This window comes from Sminthopsis crassicaudata, chromosome 1 (assembly GCF_048593235.1).
Source record: "Sminthopsis crassicaudata isolate SCR6 chromosome 1, ASM4859323v1, whole genome shotgun sequence".
Classification (NCBI taxonomy): Eukaryota; Metazoa; Chordata; class Mammalia; order Dasyuromorphia; family Dasyuridae; genus Sminthopsis; species Sminthopsis crassicaudata.
In genome coordinates, this window is record NC_133617.1 from 674256358 (window position 1) to 674273238 (window position 16881).

Here is a 16881-nt window from a genome sequence, read left to right on the forward strand (position 1 = left end):
CAGTTTTATAACCCTTTGGGCCTAGTTCCAAATTATTCTCTAGAATGGTTGAATCAGTGCAGTGCAATAGTGTCCTAATTTTCCCACATCTTCACTAACATTTTTATTTTACTTACCATATTAGCCAATTTGATAGGTTCACTGACCCTATGGTGGTATCTCAGTTCTTTTAATTTGCATTTCTCTAATCAATAATGATTTAGAGCATTTTTTCTTTTTTAAAAATTTTATTAATAGTTTTTATTTGCCAGATATATGCATGGGTAATTTTACAACATTGACTATTGCCAAACCTTTTGTTCTAATTTTTCCCCTCCTTCCCCCTCCAGATGGCAGGTTGACCAATACATGTTCAATATGTTAAAGTTTAAATTAAATACAATATATGTATACATGTCCAAGCAGTTGTTTTGCTGTGCAAAAAGAATCAGACTTTCAAACAGTGTACAATTAGTCTGTGAAGGAAATCCAAAATGCAGGCAGACAAAAATAGAGGGATTGGGAATTCTATGTAATGGATCATAGTCATCTCCCAGAGTTCTTTCACTGGGTGTAGCTGGTTCAGTTCATTACTGCTCTATTGGAACTGATTTGGTTCATCTCATTGTTGAAGAGGGACACGTCTATCAGAATTGATCATCATATAGTATTGTTGTTGAAGTATATAATGATCTCCTGGTCCTGCTCATTTCTCTCAGCATCAGTTCATGTAAGTCTCTCTAGGCCTTTCTGAAATCATTCTGCTGGTCATTTCTTACAGAACAATAATATTCCATAATATTCATATACCACAATTTATTCAGCCATTCTCCAGTTGATGGGCATCCACGTATTTTCCAGTTTGTGGCCACCACAAAGAGGACTGCCACAAACATTCTTGCACATACAGGTCCCTTTCCCTTCTTTAAGATCTCTTTGAGATATAAGCCCAGTAATAACACTGCTCGGTCAAAGAGCATGCACATTTTGATAACTCTTTGAACATAGTTTCAAATTGCTAGAGCATTTTTTCATATGACTATGGATAACTTTAATTTTTTTATCTAAAAACTGCTTGTTCATATCCTTTGACCATTTGTCAATAAAGGATTGCCTTGCATTCTTTTAAATTTGATTCTGTTCTCTCTATATATGAAAAATGTTTCCCAGTTTTCTGCTTTCATTCTAATCTTGGTTGCATTGGGTTTTTTATTCAAAACCTTTTTAAATTTAATGTAATATCATACATTTAATTTTTCATAATGTTCTCTATTTCTTCTCTTTTCCATAGATTGACAGATAAATAATTCATTGCTTTTCTACTTTGCTTATGGTATCATCCTTAATGTCTAAATTTTGGACTCATTTTGATCTTTCTTGGTAGGCCTGTGAGACATAGGTCTAGTTTCTGCAAAACTAATTTCCAGTTTTCCCAGCAGTTTTTGTCAAATAGCCAGTCATTGGATTTATCATACAATAGATTACTATAATCATTTACTACTGTATCTTGTGTACCTCCCCTATTTCAGGGATCCACCACTATTATTTCTTAGCCAGTTCCAAATAGCATTGATGATTGCCACTTTATTATATAATACAGTTTTCCATTTGGTACAGCTAGGCCACATTCCTTGCATTTTTTTCATAAATTGCCTTGGTATTCTTGATCTTTTGTTCTTCCAGATGAATTTTGTTATTATATTTTCTACTTCTATAAAATAATTTTTGGTAGTTGATTGATGTGACACTGAAAAAGTAGATGACTTTAGGTAGAATTGTCATTTTTATCATATTAACTTAGTCTACCCATGAACAATTGATATTTTTCCAATTGTTTATATATGACGTTATTTGTGTGAAAAGTTTCTTGTAATTGTGTTCATATGGTGCCTGTTTGCCTTGGCAGGTAGACTCTGATATAGTTTATATTGTTTATAGTTATTTTAAGTGAATTTTTTGGTCTATCTCTTGCCGCTGGATTTTGTTGGTAACATGCCCATTCCCTCATATGGAAAATGGGCAAGTTAGCTGCTGCTGCTTATATGACCATAAGAGAGATCCTCGAGATTCCACCCTTTCTTCTCGTGGTAATAGGATCATTATGACTTTGGGATGAGAGCTGTAAAGACTGTTATCTCAGCAGCTGGCAACCTGAAGCGGGAGAACCCAACCATGAATGAAGTAAGCGAGTGTGACCCGGGATAGGCTGTGGGCTCTGGGGGGATGCCCCAGGAGGGAGCCAAAGAATAGGGAGACACGGGCTTTGAAGTCTGGGGCTGGTGGGAGAGGGTCCGGAGGGAAGGAAGCCCCCAAGGGAACTTGATGTGGCTCTTTTGTAGGAGCTGATCTGCCTGCAGGCCATTCGGGATGTGAATGTGCCCAAGTTTTTGCAAGATGACCTCAAGCTTTTTTCGGGCATCGTCTCTGACTTGTTCCCCAACATCAAGGAGGAGAGGGTGGACTACGGTATCCTGGATGAGGCCATCCGTCTTGCCTGCCTGGAGGACAATCTAAAAGATGTGGATGGTGAGTGCGCCAGCCCTGGAGGAGGGCCGGGTCCTGCTGGGGAAGTGGTTGGATTGTGACTCTGGGAGGGAGGGAGGGACCCGTGGGAGCTGAGGAGGTCCCTGGTGGGTGTGGGGAGAGAGGAGAAGGAGACCCAGGAGAGAGCCTCTCCCGCTGCAATTAGCTGAAGTTGTCTCCAGTTCTTCATACTGACAAATCATCCTGCCTGTATTCTAGAGTAGCTTCCCCTTTGCATGACAGCACCCAGCCTATGGGGTGAGAGTGACACACTGCCATAGGAGACCTTAGATTCTATCTCATCCAATCCTGTAGGAAATGAGATGGGAAGGGATTTACCCAGAGTCATCCAAGTGACAAGCCCAAGCCATATCCTTGGATTCCAAGGGCAGTGATCCTTGTCTCTCTTCCTCTAGGCTTTCTAACCAAGTGTATCCAACTGTATGAGACCACGGTGGTGCGCCATGGCCTCATGCTTGTGGGGCCTGCGGGTTCTGGGAAGACCAAGGTGAGGATGGCTCTTGACTGAGAACTGGGAGCTGGGGGATCAGGACCAGAGATACATTCCATTACCCGCCTGGTCTCGTCTACTGACAAGGGATGGCCACTTTGGCCTGAGAGAGTCTTAGTCATGTTGTCCTGTAGTTTTAGTGGGATGCTGGAAATCAAGCTCAGAAACTAGCAGCTGTCACATTATTTGTGAATGCTTTGGCCAGCAAGTGAGGAGGAAGAAGGGCGAGAAGCACGGTTATCCATGTGTTTTTAATAGTATCTTAGTTTTCCAAATATATGGCAAAATCTCATGTTTCAAATTTTTCTCCTTTTCCTCCTCCCTCCCCAAGACATCAAGCATTTTGATAAAGATTAAACATGTGCAATTCTTCTAAACATACATCCATGAGCTTATAAGGGATGGGAAGTTGAAGAGCCATTGTAGTTGTTCTGGGTACTTAGTTCCTTCTTGCAGATAGCTCCTCCAAGTGGAGGGGCAGCTCTCGAAAGCCTTATTTTATGTTTTTGTGAGGCAATCAGGCTTGTGAATTGGGCAGTTAGTAAGTGTGAATTGTCTGGGGCTAGATTTGAATTCAGTTCCTCCTGGCTCTGTCAGAGCTGATGCTCTATCTACTGCATCACCCAGCTGCCCCCGGAGCCAGAAACAGAGAGAAAGAACCTGCTACATTGTAAACTCCCTGCAGAGGTGGGCTTACCCAGGGAATAGACCCCGACCCTGCTTAGGATGACAGTAGTTTGTAAAGACACAGCCCTGGTGAAGGTCCAGAGAGGGCCAGTGAGTTCTGCAGTAGTGGCTCAGGAAACTAGAAATGACTTGGGGCTCTGGGGAGCCTGGCAGCCCCTGGATGAAGTGCTTAGAGCTGCATCCCCAGCAGCTCCCAGGCCCAGAAGCCAGCCCAGCTCCTTTTCCTGACACATGGAGGACCCTTAGAGCACTCATGGGCTAGTTCTTCTCCTCCCAATGGGGAACCTGAGGCCTCCTGAGACAGGGCTTTCCCTTCTGCCTGGCGGCAGTCAGACTTTCTGCTGCCTCTGTCTCCCCAGTGTTACAAGGTCTTGGCAGCTGCAATGACATCCCTGAAAGGCAAGCCTTCTATCAGCGGCGGCGTGTACGAAGCTGTCAGCTACTATATCCTCAACCCCAAGTCCATCACCATGGGTCAGCTCTATGGGGAGTTCGACTTGCTCACACATGAATGGTAAAGCTCCGATTCTTCAATCCTCCTTGCGTCTTGGTGCCCTTTAAAAGGGCAGCTGGGCTCTCGCTGGGGTTTGTGTTCCCCAGCAAGCCTGAGCCCCCTCCTAGCAGCACTAAGAAGCTGATCCCAGGCCCAGGTTTCCTTGTTCCTCCTGCTTCCCCTGTTCTTTATCCTGGTGGCCATGCTCAGCTGCAGGACATCGAGCCTTCTGGGTTTCCTGACATTCTCCTTGGTTTCCCAGGACTGATGGGATTTTTGCCTCCCTGATCCGGGGAGGGGCCATCTCCTCTGACACAGACAAGAAGTGGTACATGTTTGATGGCCCAGTGGATGCAGTTTGGATTGAAAACATGAACACTGTGCTGGATGACAATAAGAAGCTGTGCCTCAGCTCTGGGGAGATCATCAAGCTCACGGAGGTGCCATCCTGGAAGAGTTGCCCACCCTGACCAAGCCTGCCCCCTGTGCCCAGGTTCTCTGAGCTGATGCTCACAGAGCGCCACCCACCTTTGGGCTTGTCTCCATAGGGCTGGCGCTGGTCCCCAGGGACACAGGTTTCTCATGGGTGGTTTCCTTTTTTCCTTCCCTCTTTTTCTGTTCACCTTCTGGCTTGCCATAGACCCCTGGAGCAGTGCAGCCCCATGGGGCCAGCCCCCAACCCAATGTGGGCCATGAGGATCTGCTGGGAGAAGAGTATTATTCTCTATTCAGTTGCTGGGCACCTCACAGCAGTCTTCAGGCTTTAACCCTTTAGACTTCAAGTACCCTTTGAGCTGGAGTATAGCGACTGGGTATTTGGGAGTGGGCTCTGGCTTACTGGACAACACAAATCCCAAACAGAGCTCAGCTGCCCTTTTAAAGGACCCTAAACCCCATTTTACAGGTGAGGAAGCTGAGGAACAAAGGGTAAAAAATGAAATTTGAGTAAATGCTGAGTCTTCCAATTGGGAGATTACCATGGCAAAGTGGAAGGATCACTATATTTGGAGTTAGAATATCTCAGTTTGAAGCCCCGTTCTACTTCTAGGATAATCCACTTGTTTCTGGCTTCCATTTCCATAAGCTGAGGGAAAGCTGGATTTGAGTAGACTTTCTGTAGTCTCCTGCCCTATGCAGAGCAGCCCTGCCTTTGCCCCACGGCCCTTCTCCAGCTCCCAGGATAGCTGCTATGCCCTGTGCAGCACGACGAGGGCCTGGCCCTCCTTGCTGCCGCCCTTCCTGTTTCTATCTAAGCTCTCTCTGGGAACCCCCTTGTGACCCGGCTTCTTTTGCATTTGTGGTGTACAGTCCATGACCATGATGTTTGAGGTCCAGGACCTGGCGGTCGCCTCTCCTGCCACCGTGTCCCGCTGCGGCATGGTTTACTTGGAGCCCAGCATCCTCGGAATCATGCCCTTCACAGAATGCTGGCTGAGGAAGATCCCCACCTTTATGATGCCTTTCAAGGAGAAGTTTGAGAGCCTCTTCGAGAGGTTTCTGGAGGTGAGTTAGGGCTCCCCAGGCAAAATCCAGGCCTCCCAGAAAGCCCCACACTGGCCTTGTCACTCCTCCTGTCTCATGGCCTGGAATGACTTCCTTCCTCACCTCCACCTTTCACTTTCTCTGGACTCTTTCTCTCACACTGTCTTCAAGAGTCTTTTTTCAGCCTCCCTAGACCCTCCCCCAAAAGTGGGGGCCTCTTCCCTCTGTGATCATTCACCATTTACACTGCTTTTATCTTGCACATACCATTTTTTCCCCCTGAGGCTGGGGTTAAGTGACTTGCCCAGGGTCACACAGCTAGGAAGTATTAAGTGTCTGAGACCAAATTTGAACTCGGGTCCTCCTGAATTCAGGGCTGGTGCTCTATCCACTGCGCCACCTAGCTGCCCCTTGCATATACCATTACTGGTTTGCTGTCTCCCCAAGAGAGGAAACTTCTTGATGGCAGGAGTCATGTTTTGTTTTCCTTTGTATTTTAGCACTTACCAGGTCTTGACAAATAAATGCTTATTGACTGACTGACGTGATTGACATTTGGTAAGCATGGGAAAAACCTATTCTATAGGAAAGTACCATTTTATATACAAGGGAGAGGGTAGGCTGCAGCTCAGGAAACAAAATTGGGAATTCCAAAGGTGACTGTTCCCGTACAAGACTTTTGTCTGGCTTCTCAACTTGGTCTTTTCCAGGACTCTATTGAGTTTGTCCGAGAATCAGTGAAGGAAGTGATTGCCTCCACAAACAGCAACCTGACCATGAGCCTCCTCAAGATCATGGACTGCTTCTTCAAGCCGTTTCTGCCCAGAGAGGTAGGAGTGTGGTTCCGTGACTCCCACCCTCCAGATTAGCTCTCCTAGACCAAGAAGAGGGAGAGCAAGGAGCCAGCCAGCTGGTGTAGGTTATGAGACTGTGGCATCATGGAAAACTTTTAGTTTTTATTCTTAAAACAAGTTTTGCTAATGCTTTTTGTCTTAATGTTGCAGTCCCCTACCCTAGAGACCGGGCTCATAGGTGCCATTCAGACTGGAACTTGGGTTAGCAATGGATGAAGGCCTTCAGGAAAAGAGAGAAAAGCATTTCATTGTCCAGAGTGTAGAAGTAGAGTGAAATTGGACGATTATCCAAGCTTGAAAGAGAGCCAACTAGATAAAGATCTGGGCTGCCAAAGGCTAAACTATAAGGAAACCACAGGCCATCAAAGCACCGATTTGGGGCAGGAAGGGACCTTGCAGGCTATCATTTTAGGTGATTTAATGGTGGTTTGAAGAGGGTCAGCAAGTTGATTAAGTCAAGCATCAGCAGCAGAATTTGAATTCAGGACCCATGACTCCAAAGCCAGGGACTCTAGTATACTAATTGCTGGAAATCTCAAACAAGAGTTTTCCCCTCTTCTGGATAGGGCTAGATATCCTGTAACTATGCTGCCCCATTATAAGTCGGCTGTACCCCAAGCTCTGCTATTGATATGGTATAAGATAGGTATGTTTGAGGGTGGTTCAGAACGGGGCTCCTGGATGGCAAGAATAGTTATGTCTGAGATTTTTGTCTACCCTTCAGGAATTAGGAGAAGGACTTTGAATATGTGCTTTCTTCTCTAGCCTCCAAGAAGGGTACTAGACTAGAATTGTACCCATTTCCTACTATACATATTGTTTGTCTGTGGGCTGTGATTAGTTGAGGGAATTCAACTCAAAAGGTACTTGCTTAAGAGGGCAGAGTAGCCCCAAGTGTATACTTCAAATGCTGGTTACATCACAAATAGTAAATAATAAACCTATTTGTCCCAGTAAACAGAAGTAACAACTAACATTTACTTGCTATGCATCAGGCATTGTTGTGTCCTGCTTTTTAGAGCCCCCAGGCCGGGGTGATTAAAACACACCATCTTAATGGAGAAGTGATGAGGCAGGACTCCTGAGGATGGTGGAAAAATGGAGTCTGTCTATTTCAAGGACTTTCCCCTTTTTATACCCTCATACTCTTATGTAATGAAAACAACACTGGGCATGCGCCCAGAATATACTGCACACCTGGGACCACATGAACAACTTGCCACTGGGTATCACTCTGCCTCAATCTCCACACAGGTTGTCACTGCCACCTGACTTCTCAGGAAGGCCGAGAGCCCTTAGGGAAGATGGAGAGCTGAACCAGACATTGCCAGCAGGTTCCCTCTGGGCTGAAGGGTCTTATACCTCACCCAGAGTTCCCTCTACTACAATACATTAATCAAAGAAGTCATACAGATTGGAATACATCAGAAAATACACAAAGATGGATGAGTTCTTCCCTGGGAATTGGATGAGATCTCAATTCAAATTAAAAGAGACTAGCCTCTGACATTACCAAAGGAGAAAAGTCTCCAAAATTTCTAGGGAGGCAAGCTGGAAATCATAGATACATTGAAAATCTGTCTTCTCCAATATGAGTACAGTTTCTGAAGTCTTTCTCTCTCTTCCAAATACATAAAAGAATACACAATGTCTCAAACGATAATGAAATACCAGTGAGGTAGGAAAAGTTTTTTTCCATGTTGGATAACAGGCTGAGCATGTTATTGTACTTTATTACACATAATTTTTATTACATCATGATCTGAAAAGGATGTATTTAATATTTCTGCCTTTCTGCATTTGATTGTGAAGAGGCCTTAATACAATTTTCATGTAAGTGACATGTACTGCTGAGAAAAAGGCATATTTCTCTCTTTCCCCATTCAATTTTCTCCAGAGGTTCATCTTAAATTTTATAAAATTCTTGTCACCTTGTTAACTTCTTTTTTGTTTATTTTTAAATAAATTAGATTTATCTAATTCTGAGAGGGGGAGGTTAAGGTCTGAGTATAATTTTTCTATTTCTTCTTGTAACTGACTTAACCTCTCTAAGAATTTGGATACTTTATCATTTGGTGCATATATGCTTAGTCTTGATATCACTATGGTATTTTTTAGAAAGATGTAGTTTCTTGTCTTTTTAAATTGGATTCTATTTTTGCTTTTGCTTTGAGATTAGGATTACTACCCCTGCTTTTTTAAAATTTCATCTGAAACAATATATTCTGCTCTAGTCTTTTACCTTTATCTTGTATTTATCTTTCTGATTCAAATGTGTTGCTTGTAAACAACATATTGTAGGATTCTGGTTTCTAATTCACTCTGCTATCCACTATCATTTTATGGGAGAGTTTATTCCATTCACCATTCACAGTTAGGATTACTGTATTTCCCTCCATGCTATTTCTCCCTTTGTTTATACTTTTCCATCTCTTTTTACCTTGTTCCTCTTCACCAGTGTTTTGCTTCTGCCTCCTTCAATCAGTCCCCTCTTCACTTTTTCCTTTCACCTTCTACTTCCTTATAGACTAAGATAAGTTCCTATACTCAAATAAATGTATATATTATTCTCTTTGAGTCAAATCCAAGAAGAGTAACATTCAAACAGTGCTCCTTCTCTCAATCCTTTCTTTCCCTCTATTATAATAGCACTTCTTGATGTGATGTAATTTACCCTATTCTGCTTCCCCTTTTCTCTTCTCCCAGTACAATTCTTTTTTTCTACCCTTCAACTTTTTTATATCATCACATCACACCACACCCTCTGTGTATTTATACTGCCCTCATAAAGCTCTCAAGAGTTATAAGTATCATTTTCCTGTATAAGGATATAAACAGTTGAATAACAGAATTTTTTTTCTTTTCAGTTTACCTTTTTATGTTTGAAGATTGTTTTTGAAAATAGTTTTCTTTTCAGCTTTGGTCTCTTCATCAGGAAAGTTTAAAATCTCCTATTTCATCGAATATCCATCTTTTTTTCCCTGAAAGATTGCTCAGTTTTGCTGGGTAGTTGATTTCTTAGTCGTAATGTAGAAGCTTCTAAGTCTTGTGTGATCCTGACTGTGGCTCTTCAATATTGTGTTTTCTCCTTGATATGATAATTCTGGAATTGGGCTACAATCTTCCTTGGAATTTTCATTTTGGGGTCTCATTCAGCAGGTGACCAATGGATTCTTTCAGTGACTATTTTACCCTCTGGTTCTAGGATATCAAGACAATTTTCATTGATAATTTCTTAAAAGATGCTGTCTAAGCTCTTTTTTTGATCATGGGTTTCAGGTATTCTAAGGGATACCTTAGATTGCCTTTTGTACATTTTGGGGGATGGCTGAACAAATTGTGACATAAGAAAGTAATAAAATATTATTGCACCATAAGAAATGAAGAAAGATGATTGCAAAAAAAATTTAGGGTAGGATGAAGAAAGCAGAACTAGGAGAACAATTTGTACTCAGACAGCAACATCACAAGGAAAAACAGCTTTGGATGACTTAAGACTTCTGATCAATGCACTGACCAGCCATGTTTCCAGAGAGCTAGTAATGAAGCCTGTCACCCACTTTCTGACAGAGAAGAGAGGGACGAAAGGAGCAAAGATGTATGGGTGGAGATGGCTGCTGTGTGGATTCATTTTGCCAATTGTGCTTATACATCACAAATTTGGTCTTTTCCCTTCTTTCCCTCAATTATTTTTAACATTTTTTAAAAATTCACAGAGCTAGACCAAAAAGAAAAGTTTTGAAAGGAATGTGGATAATTCATTATATATACATTAAAAACCAAGCAGCATTTAACAGAAATTTACCATTTCATGTAGAACTTGTTCTGTGTGTGTTATGTGTATGAAAATGATCCTTTTTTTTAAGTGTTAAGTTCAGGATAAAAAAATTGAGAATGCAGCCATACTCTTTCCCTTTCTTTTCTCTCCTTTAATATTTCTTTCTTTTTTTTTTCTTTTCCCCTGAGACTGGGGTTAAGTGACTTGCCCAGAGTCACACAGCTAGGAAGTGTTAAATGTCTGAGACCAGATTTGAATTTGGGTCCTCCTGAATTCAGGGCTGGTGCTCTATCCACTGCGCCACCTAACTGCCCCCTCCTTTAATATTTCTAATAAAAATTGTAATTCAGTTATGGAATATTATTGCTCTGTAAGAAATGGCCAGTAGGAGGAATACAGAGAGGCTTGGAGAGACTTACATCAACTGATGCTTAGTGAAATGTATAGAACCAGAAGATCTCTGTACACTTCAATGCTGTATGAAGATGTATTCTGATGGAAGTGGATATCTTCAACATAAAGAAGATCCAACTCACTTCCAGTTGATCAATGATGGACAGAAAAAACTACACCCAGAGAAAGAACACTGGGAAGTGAATGTAAATTGTTAGCGCTACTGTCTATCTACCCAGGTTACTTATACCTTCAGAATCTAATACTTAATGTGCAACAAGAAAATGGTATTTACACACATATATTGTATCTAGGTTATATTGTAACACATGTAAAATGTATGGGATTGCCTGTCATCAAGGGGAGGGAGTAGAGGGAGGGGGAGGATAATTTAGAAAAATGAATACAAGGGATAATATTAAAAAATTACTCATGCATATATACTGTGAAAAAAATTATTTAAAAAAATTGTAATTCAAACATCCCATACTCAGTCAGTGAAGGGGCAGGAATTGTCTTACTTCTTTGAAAAGTCTTAAGAGGGGCACTTTAAACACTCTCAGTTTCAGTCATCTTCAAATATGATCCAGGTTGGCTTGACACAGTTGAGTAGACTAGTAACCTTCAGTTTTATCTGTAAATTTCTCCTTATTTGTATCCTCAGCTCAGACTTGAGCTTTCTGCAGGTTACCAAAGTCCAGTTCTTTCCATTTGGTATCTATGAGTCTTTGAGCTTGAAGGCCAAGTCGGGTTGCTGAGGGGCCTTCATGCTACCATCCCATAAAATTCTAAGGGCCCCCACTCATAGAATAACTCTGAGACATTACCTTTCTAGAGTTAACAACTGTTGCTCAGGGTCCCTTAATGACTGCTTCCTTGTTCACAATCCTTACCTAAAAGTTCCCTGTCTCCTTGAATCCAGGATCTAATCAAACTGTTTTCTGATCCCCAAGTTTTCAGTTTTCCAGGCTCTGCCTTTTAACCTTTCACTAATTGAATTCAAATATTTATGCCTCCTTTGGCATGCTATTCCTTAGCCAGCATGTCATTTAATTTTTGCTTATTAGAACCATCATAAAGTTACATAATTAATTGTTCCTGCCTCAGGATAGAGGGGTATACTTAGATAAACACATTTTTTTTTAGATACACGTATTTTAAAGATTTTTTTTCACTCTGCATTGGCCTTGGCTGTGGGTAAGTTATTTCATATCCATGCCTTGTAGAAAATATTGAAATTTGGACTAGACTGTCAGAGGGAGAAGGAACCTTGGAAATAATAGAATCATTTTGCAGAAAATAAAGTGAGTTGCCTCCAAGCTGTACTGTGATTTAGTGGCAGAAAAAGTCTGGAAAATCAATAAATAAACTGAATATTGGAGTTGAACTGAGGACAAGGACTTTACCTTATTTTAGCTGCATAGATTGTGCCACAATATGAGTTAGGTGTGTGTAACTCTGTGGAGTTACATATGCATTGTATTCTGATCTCTGTGTGGGTCGCATCCTGAGCTGCAGGTCTCATATCCTCTCTCCTCAGGGTGTCAAGAAATTCCCTCATGAGAAGCTAGTTCGAATCCCTGAGCTTGTGGAGCCTTGGTTTATTTTTTCCTTGATATGGAGTGTGGGAGCCACGGGAGATGCCAGTAGCCGGAAGGCCTTCAGTACATGGCTCAGGGAAAAGATGAAGTTACAAGAGGTGAGCAGTAGGGTGCATACACATGACATGGGCAGAGAATAGGTAAATGAAGAAGCATTTGCCAGGCATTTGCTTTGGGCCAAACATTTTGCTAAATGATGGGGACAGAAAAAAATGAAAAAAAAAAAGCCTGCTTTCTTAGAGCTCGTGTTTTATTGGGGGGGGGGGAAATAAGCTACAAAGCAGGTTCCAGGTATAGGTCACTCAGGAAGTGGTGGTGAAACAGATGATGGCACAACTTTTCTGAGACTATAATGGTGTCGATGTTGAGCCAAAGGCTTGGGTGATGAGAACTTTCTTTTGGGGTCTCCAGTAGTTGCTTCAGTGGCTGCTGAGGAAGTAGGGACTGCAGCCCGGGCCAGTGCCCATGTCCGTAAGATCTGGCGTGAGGTGGGAGGATGCTGGGCCCACTGTGGCCATTTCAGGTGTGGGGAGAGTGCTGTGCATCTCCACCCGGCTGACAGCAGGGGGCTAGACCTGAGGCAGGACCATGGACAGGGACTAGGGAGGAGCAGAGGGCCTGAGCTCAGTCCCAGGTCTCGGACCAGACATGGCTATTCCCAGGGTTCTGGGTCTACCTGCCCCTCAGAGGTCTGTAGGGAGACCGGGGTTCAAAGTCCATGTGTTTCTCTCCCTAGATAGGCTTGCTCTTTCCGGAAGATGGCTTGGTGTTTGATTACCGCTTAGATGATTGTGGCATTAGTAGCTTGGAGGATTTTGAGGAAGAGGAAGAAGAAAACAAACAGGTGAAGACTTTTTCTCCTTCTTGGACTGAGAAGCTAAATGGGGAGCAAAACCTCAATCTGTGGAAGTGAGGGAGGCATCAAGGGCAGTGGTCACCCCCCTTTGCAATTAACATCTGCCCTCCCCAGCTCCTCCTCGGATGCTCCTTGACAAAGGCTCGAGAGGAGGGTGACTGGATTTCTGTTGTGTGAATCCTTAGGTCTGGTTTTTACTATCACTCAGCACTTCTAGATACTGCAGATGTCCCTAAGGTTCACTCACTCACTTAACTAGCAAACCAAGCCTGCTATTACCAACAAGGCAGCCCCCTGGGGAGGCTGAGCCACAAAAAGAGGAGACTGGTGAGACATAATTACTGCTTTTAGGTATCTGAAAGAACATAATGAAGCAGATTAGTATGTTCTGTTCAACTTCAGAGGGAAGATAGTGAATTAGTTTAAAAGATAACTAATATTAACATAATAAGATAGATAAAAATATTAAGGAGGCAAAATCCAGCTCAAAATTAGGGAAGAAATAGCAGTAAAATAGGCTATTTCAAAGAGTGGCTCCTTGCCACTGGAGATATTCAGAACAAAGCTGGATGGCCTTAGTTGATAAAATGTGCCAACGTGGGTGATAGTCTTTTTGAATGCTAAGATTCTGGGATTTTATCAGTGGTTCAGGGGTCTTCTAATTATAAATATTGCTTCCATAGGTACAGATCATATTCTAGTATTTTGTCCCCATCTTATAAAATTCTTATCCACATTACAGAGAAGTTACTGAAAAATCAGAATATAGTCCAAAATCAAATTGCAAAGACCTTTGCATTATCTACTGTTGGGAATTACCTCATAAGCATTCCTAGTTGAAAGGCTATAATGTATGCTGTTCCCTGAGGAAAACACTGGGAAGTGGTTTGCCCTTAGTTCCAGAGGCCCCTTCCCCAGATAAAAACCCACAGATGAAATTATGTTCCAGGGAAATCTGAAATCAGATCTCTGGTACCTTGTCAGTCCTTGCTGGGTTCATGGACATTCATCTGTGGCTTTGCCAAGTCTCTGTCCCCCTGCTACTCTGTCCCAACCCAGTGAGCTGCCTCCTAAAAGCTGTGAGGATTCTATCATACTCCTGCCCTATAACTCCACAAAGCCCTTCTTTCATCCTGGATCTATCAATCGGTGGGTCAGCTTTCCTTCTTACTAACTTGGAAAATCCAAGCTTGACCCTCAGCAGGAGAGATAGCATCATTCCAGGTTCCTGGATCCTGGTTGAGGCTGCTCTGCTGCAAAGGGGATCTGGCTGGCCAGGCCTAGTGTCTGAGGTAACCTATGTCTTCTAGGTGAGCTGGGTGAAGTGGATGGATATATCAGCACCCTTTACCATGATTCCTGATACCAACTATTCCAACATTATTGTGCCCACAATGGACACTGTCCAGATGTCTTTCCTCCTCGGGATGCTCCTCACCAATAAGAAACCTGTAAGTCCTCAAACTGCTCCTTTCCTCCAGAGGTAAGAGTAAGAACCATCATTTCCCAGCTTCATCTTCTCTCTCCCTGAGCTCCCCAAGGGCCGGCTTTGGAGGCCCAGAATTGCCTGATATCTTTACTCCTCTCCTCCTAGGTCCTGTGCATTGGGCCCACGGGCACAGGGAAGACCATCACCATTTTTGACAAGCTCCTCAAGAACTTACCTTTGGAATACATCACTCACTTCATGACATTTTCAGCCCGAACCTCAGCCAATCAGACCCAGGACCTCATTGACAGCAAGCTGGATAAAAGGCAAGATTGCTTTTTTGCTCTGGTCTTTTTGTTCCTCCTATAACCCTGAAGATTTTATTACACACAGCTTTTTAAAAAATCTAGTTGCTACTATATCTGCTCCTGGGGTACACAGAAACACTCCTATAAAATGACAGGAAGTTGCTCAAGTTCACTCTTTTTACACTCAGAGCTTCAAGCCCTGGGATAATGGGACAAAGGGAGATCTCAAAGTTGTTTCAGGAATCCTCCGCGGGGGCAAGAATTGGGTCTCTTGGGAGACATCTCTTGGCTACTGTTTAGATTTTTGCAAATCATAGTGTTCATTCACACATGCATTTATTCAACGGTGTTTATGAAGCACATGTTGTGTGCCAGGCTCAATGTTAAGGGCTCTGGCTGATAGAGATATGCAGTAATTATGCTTTTGGAAAAGTACTTTTATATATACTAATTCCTCTCCCAGTTCAGTTCCCCTGTCTGGTAAATAATACAAGCATTTTATATCAAAGGACGGAAACTGAAGCCCATACAGTCAAGCTAGCTTGGCCATGAATTTGGCAGTAGCTGGCCAGGCATTTGGATCTGCTGATGGCAGATCAAGCGCTCTTTCCACTGGACCATACTGTCTTATCTAGCATAAGACCAGGTCCCTGCCTCCAGAGGAATAGAGCAGAGTTGAGGGTAGAGGGTACAAGGCAAATGGATTGGAGAATGGAGATCTTTAGTGGTGGAGAATGGAGGCAAGAATTGCTGTTCAGGGGTCAAGGTGCCAGCCCCTGCTTTGCCATTGCTTTCCTATGACTTTGAGGGATTCTAGCACTCTTAAGGAGTGTTAGACACTCTTAGTGTCTTTATTTACAGCGGGAAGGGTCAGACTCCATCTCATGTAGCAAGGCTCAGCGTTGCAAAATTCCAGACAGGCAGTTCCAGAGACAGAATCTGTGCTGTGATTGTGCAGAGTGGGGGGGAGGGGAGGCTGGCCAAGGAAGGCCCAAGAGTGAGAGGCAGTGTTGCGTAGTGGATGGGGACCCAGGTGACTCTGGGTGAATGGCTCTGCCTCTCAGTGCCCCAAAGCAGCTTTCTTGAGACAGACACAGAATTTTTGTTGATTTTTGTCAAGAGAAGCTTCCTTAGTAGCAGTTCTTCACACTGATCAAATGCCAGGTCTGGACTAAAAAGGCAAAATAAAAAGAAATAAAAGATTTTAATGAACAGAAGCTCTCTTGTGAATGGCTGAGAACCTTTTTCTAACCTTCTTGGGTGTAAAGAATAAAGACCAGCTGGATGCTTGTTGAATTGGTCCCAGATGGAGCCTCCTGTAACTCTGCTTGCTCATAGAAGCCTTTCCTCTCTGCAGACGAAAAGGGGTGTTTGGTCCCCCCTTAGGCCGCTACTTCATATTTTTCATTGATGACCTGAATATGCCTGCTCTGGAGACCTATGGAGCCCAGCCTCCCATTGAACTCCTACGTCAGTGGATGGACCATGGGGGCTGGTATGACAGGAAGATAATTGGTACGTGGCCACTCTTTTCTTAGTTATAAGAGGTTGTTTAGAAGACCCAGGTTTAAATCCTGAGACCGAGTCCTTAAGGAATCCCACAATGACTTTTTCTTTGTCCTCTGACCCCTGGTGATATTCTGTAGGTATGTTCAAGAACCTGGTGGACATTAACTTTGTCTGTGCCATGGGACCTCCTGGTGGGGGCCGGAATGCCATCACTCCCCGCTTTACCCACCATTTCAATTATCTCTCATTCATTGAGATGGATGACATGAGCAAGAAACGCATCTTCTCTAACATCTTAGGAAGCTGGATGGGTGAGTATCTGGGACAGAGGCCTACAAGATCAAGGTTACCCTTCCCACGCCTGTCCTAGTGGATGGTCAGCTGAGACAGAATGTGCAATCTAGCTTCCTGCACCCTCCAGTGCGCATTCATCAGTGAGAGAGACTGAGTACTTGGAGGTAAAAATGAGAAGCAGGTT

General features: G+C 43.1%; 1 protein-coding gene across 1 annotated transcript in view; it reads left to right on the forward strand.

The window, feature by feature from the left end:
- The window catches only part of DNAH1 (dynein axonemal heavy chain 1), a 132890-nt gene that overhangs the window by 69968 nt on the left and 46041 nt on the right, over positions 1-16881 (forward strand). Inside the window, exons 32-44 of the mRNA XM_074282678.1 lie at positions 2074-2160; positions 2319-2505; positions 2919-3010; positions 4060-4214; positions 4456-4633; positions 5502-5696; positions 6386-6505; positions 12241-12399; positions 13038-13145; positions 14468-14608; positions 14752-14912; positions 16252-16409; positions 16541-16714. Of these exons, the coding sequence (XP_074138779.1) occupies positions 2074-2160; positions 2319-2505; positions 2919-3010; positions 4060-4214; positions 4456-4633; positions 5502-5696; positions 6386-6505; positions 12241-12399; positions 13038-13145; positions 14468-14608; positions 14752-14912; positions 16252-16409; positions 16541-16714 (1915 nt within the window). The remainder of the gene's footprint in view (positions 1-2073; positions 2161-2318; positions 2506-2918; positions 3011-4059; positions 4215-4455; positions 4634-5501; positions 5697-6385; positions 6506-12240; positions 12400-13037; positions 13146-14467; positions 14609-14751; positions 14913-16251; positions 16410-16540; positions 16715-16881) is intronic.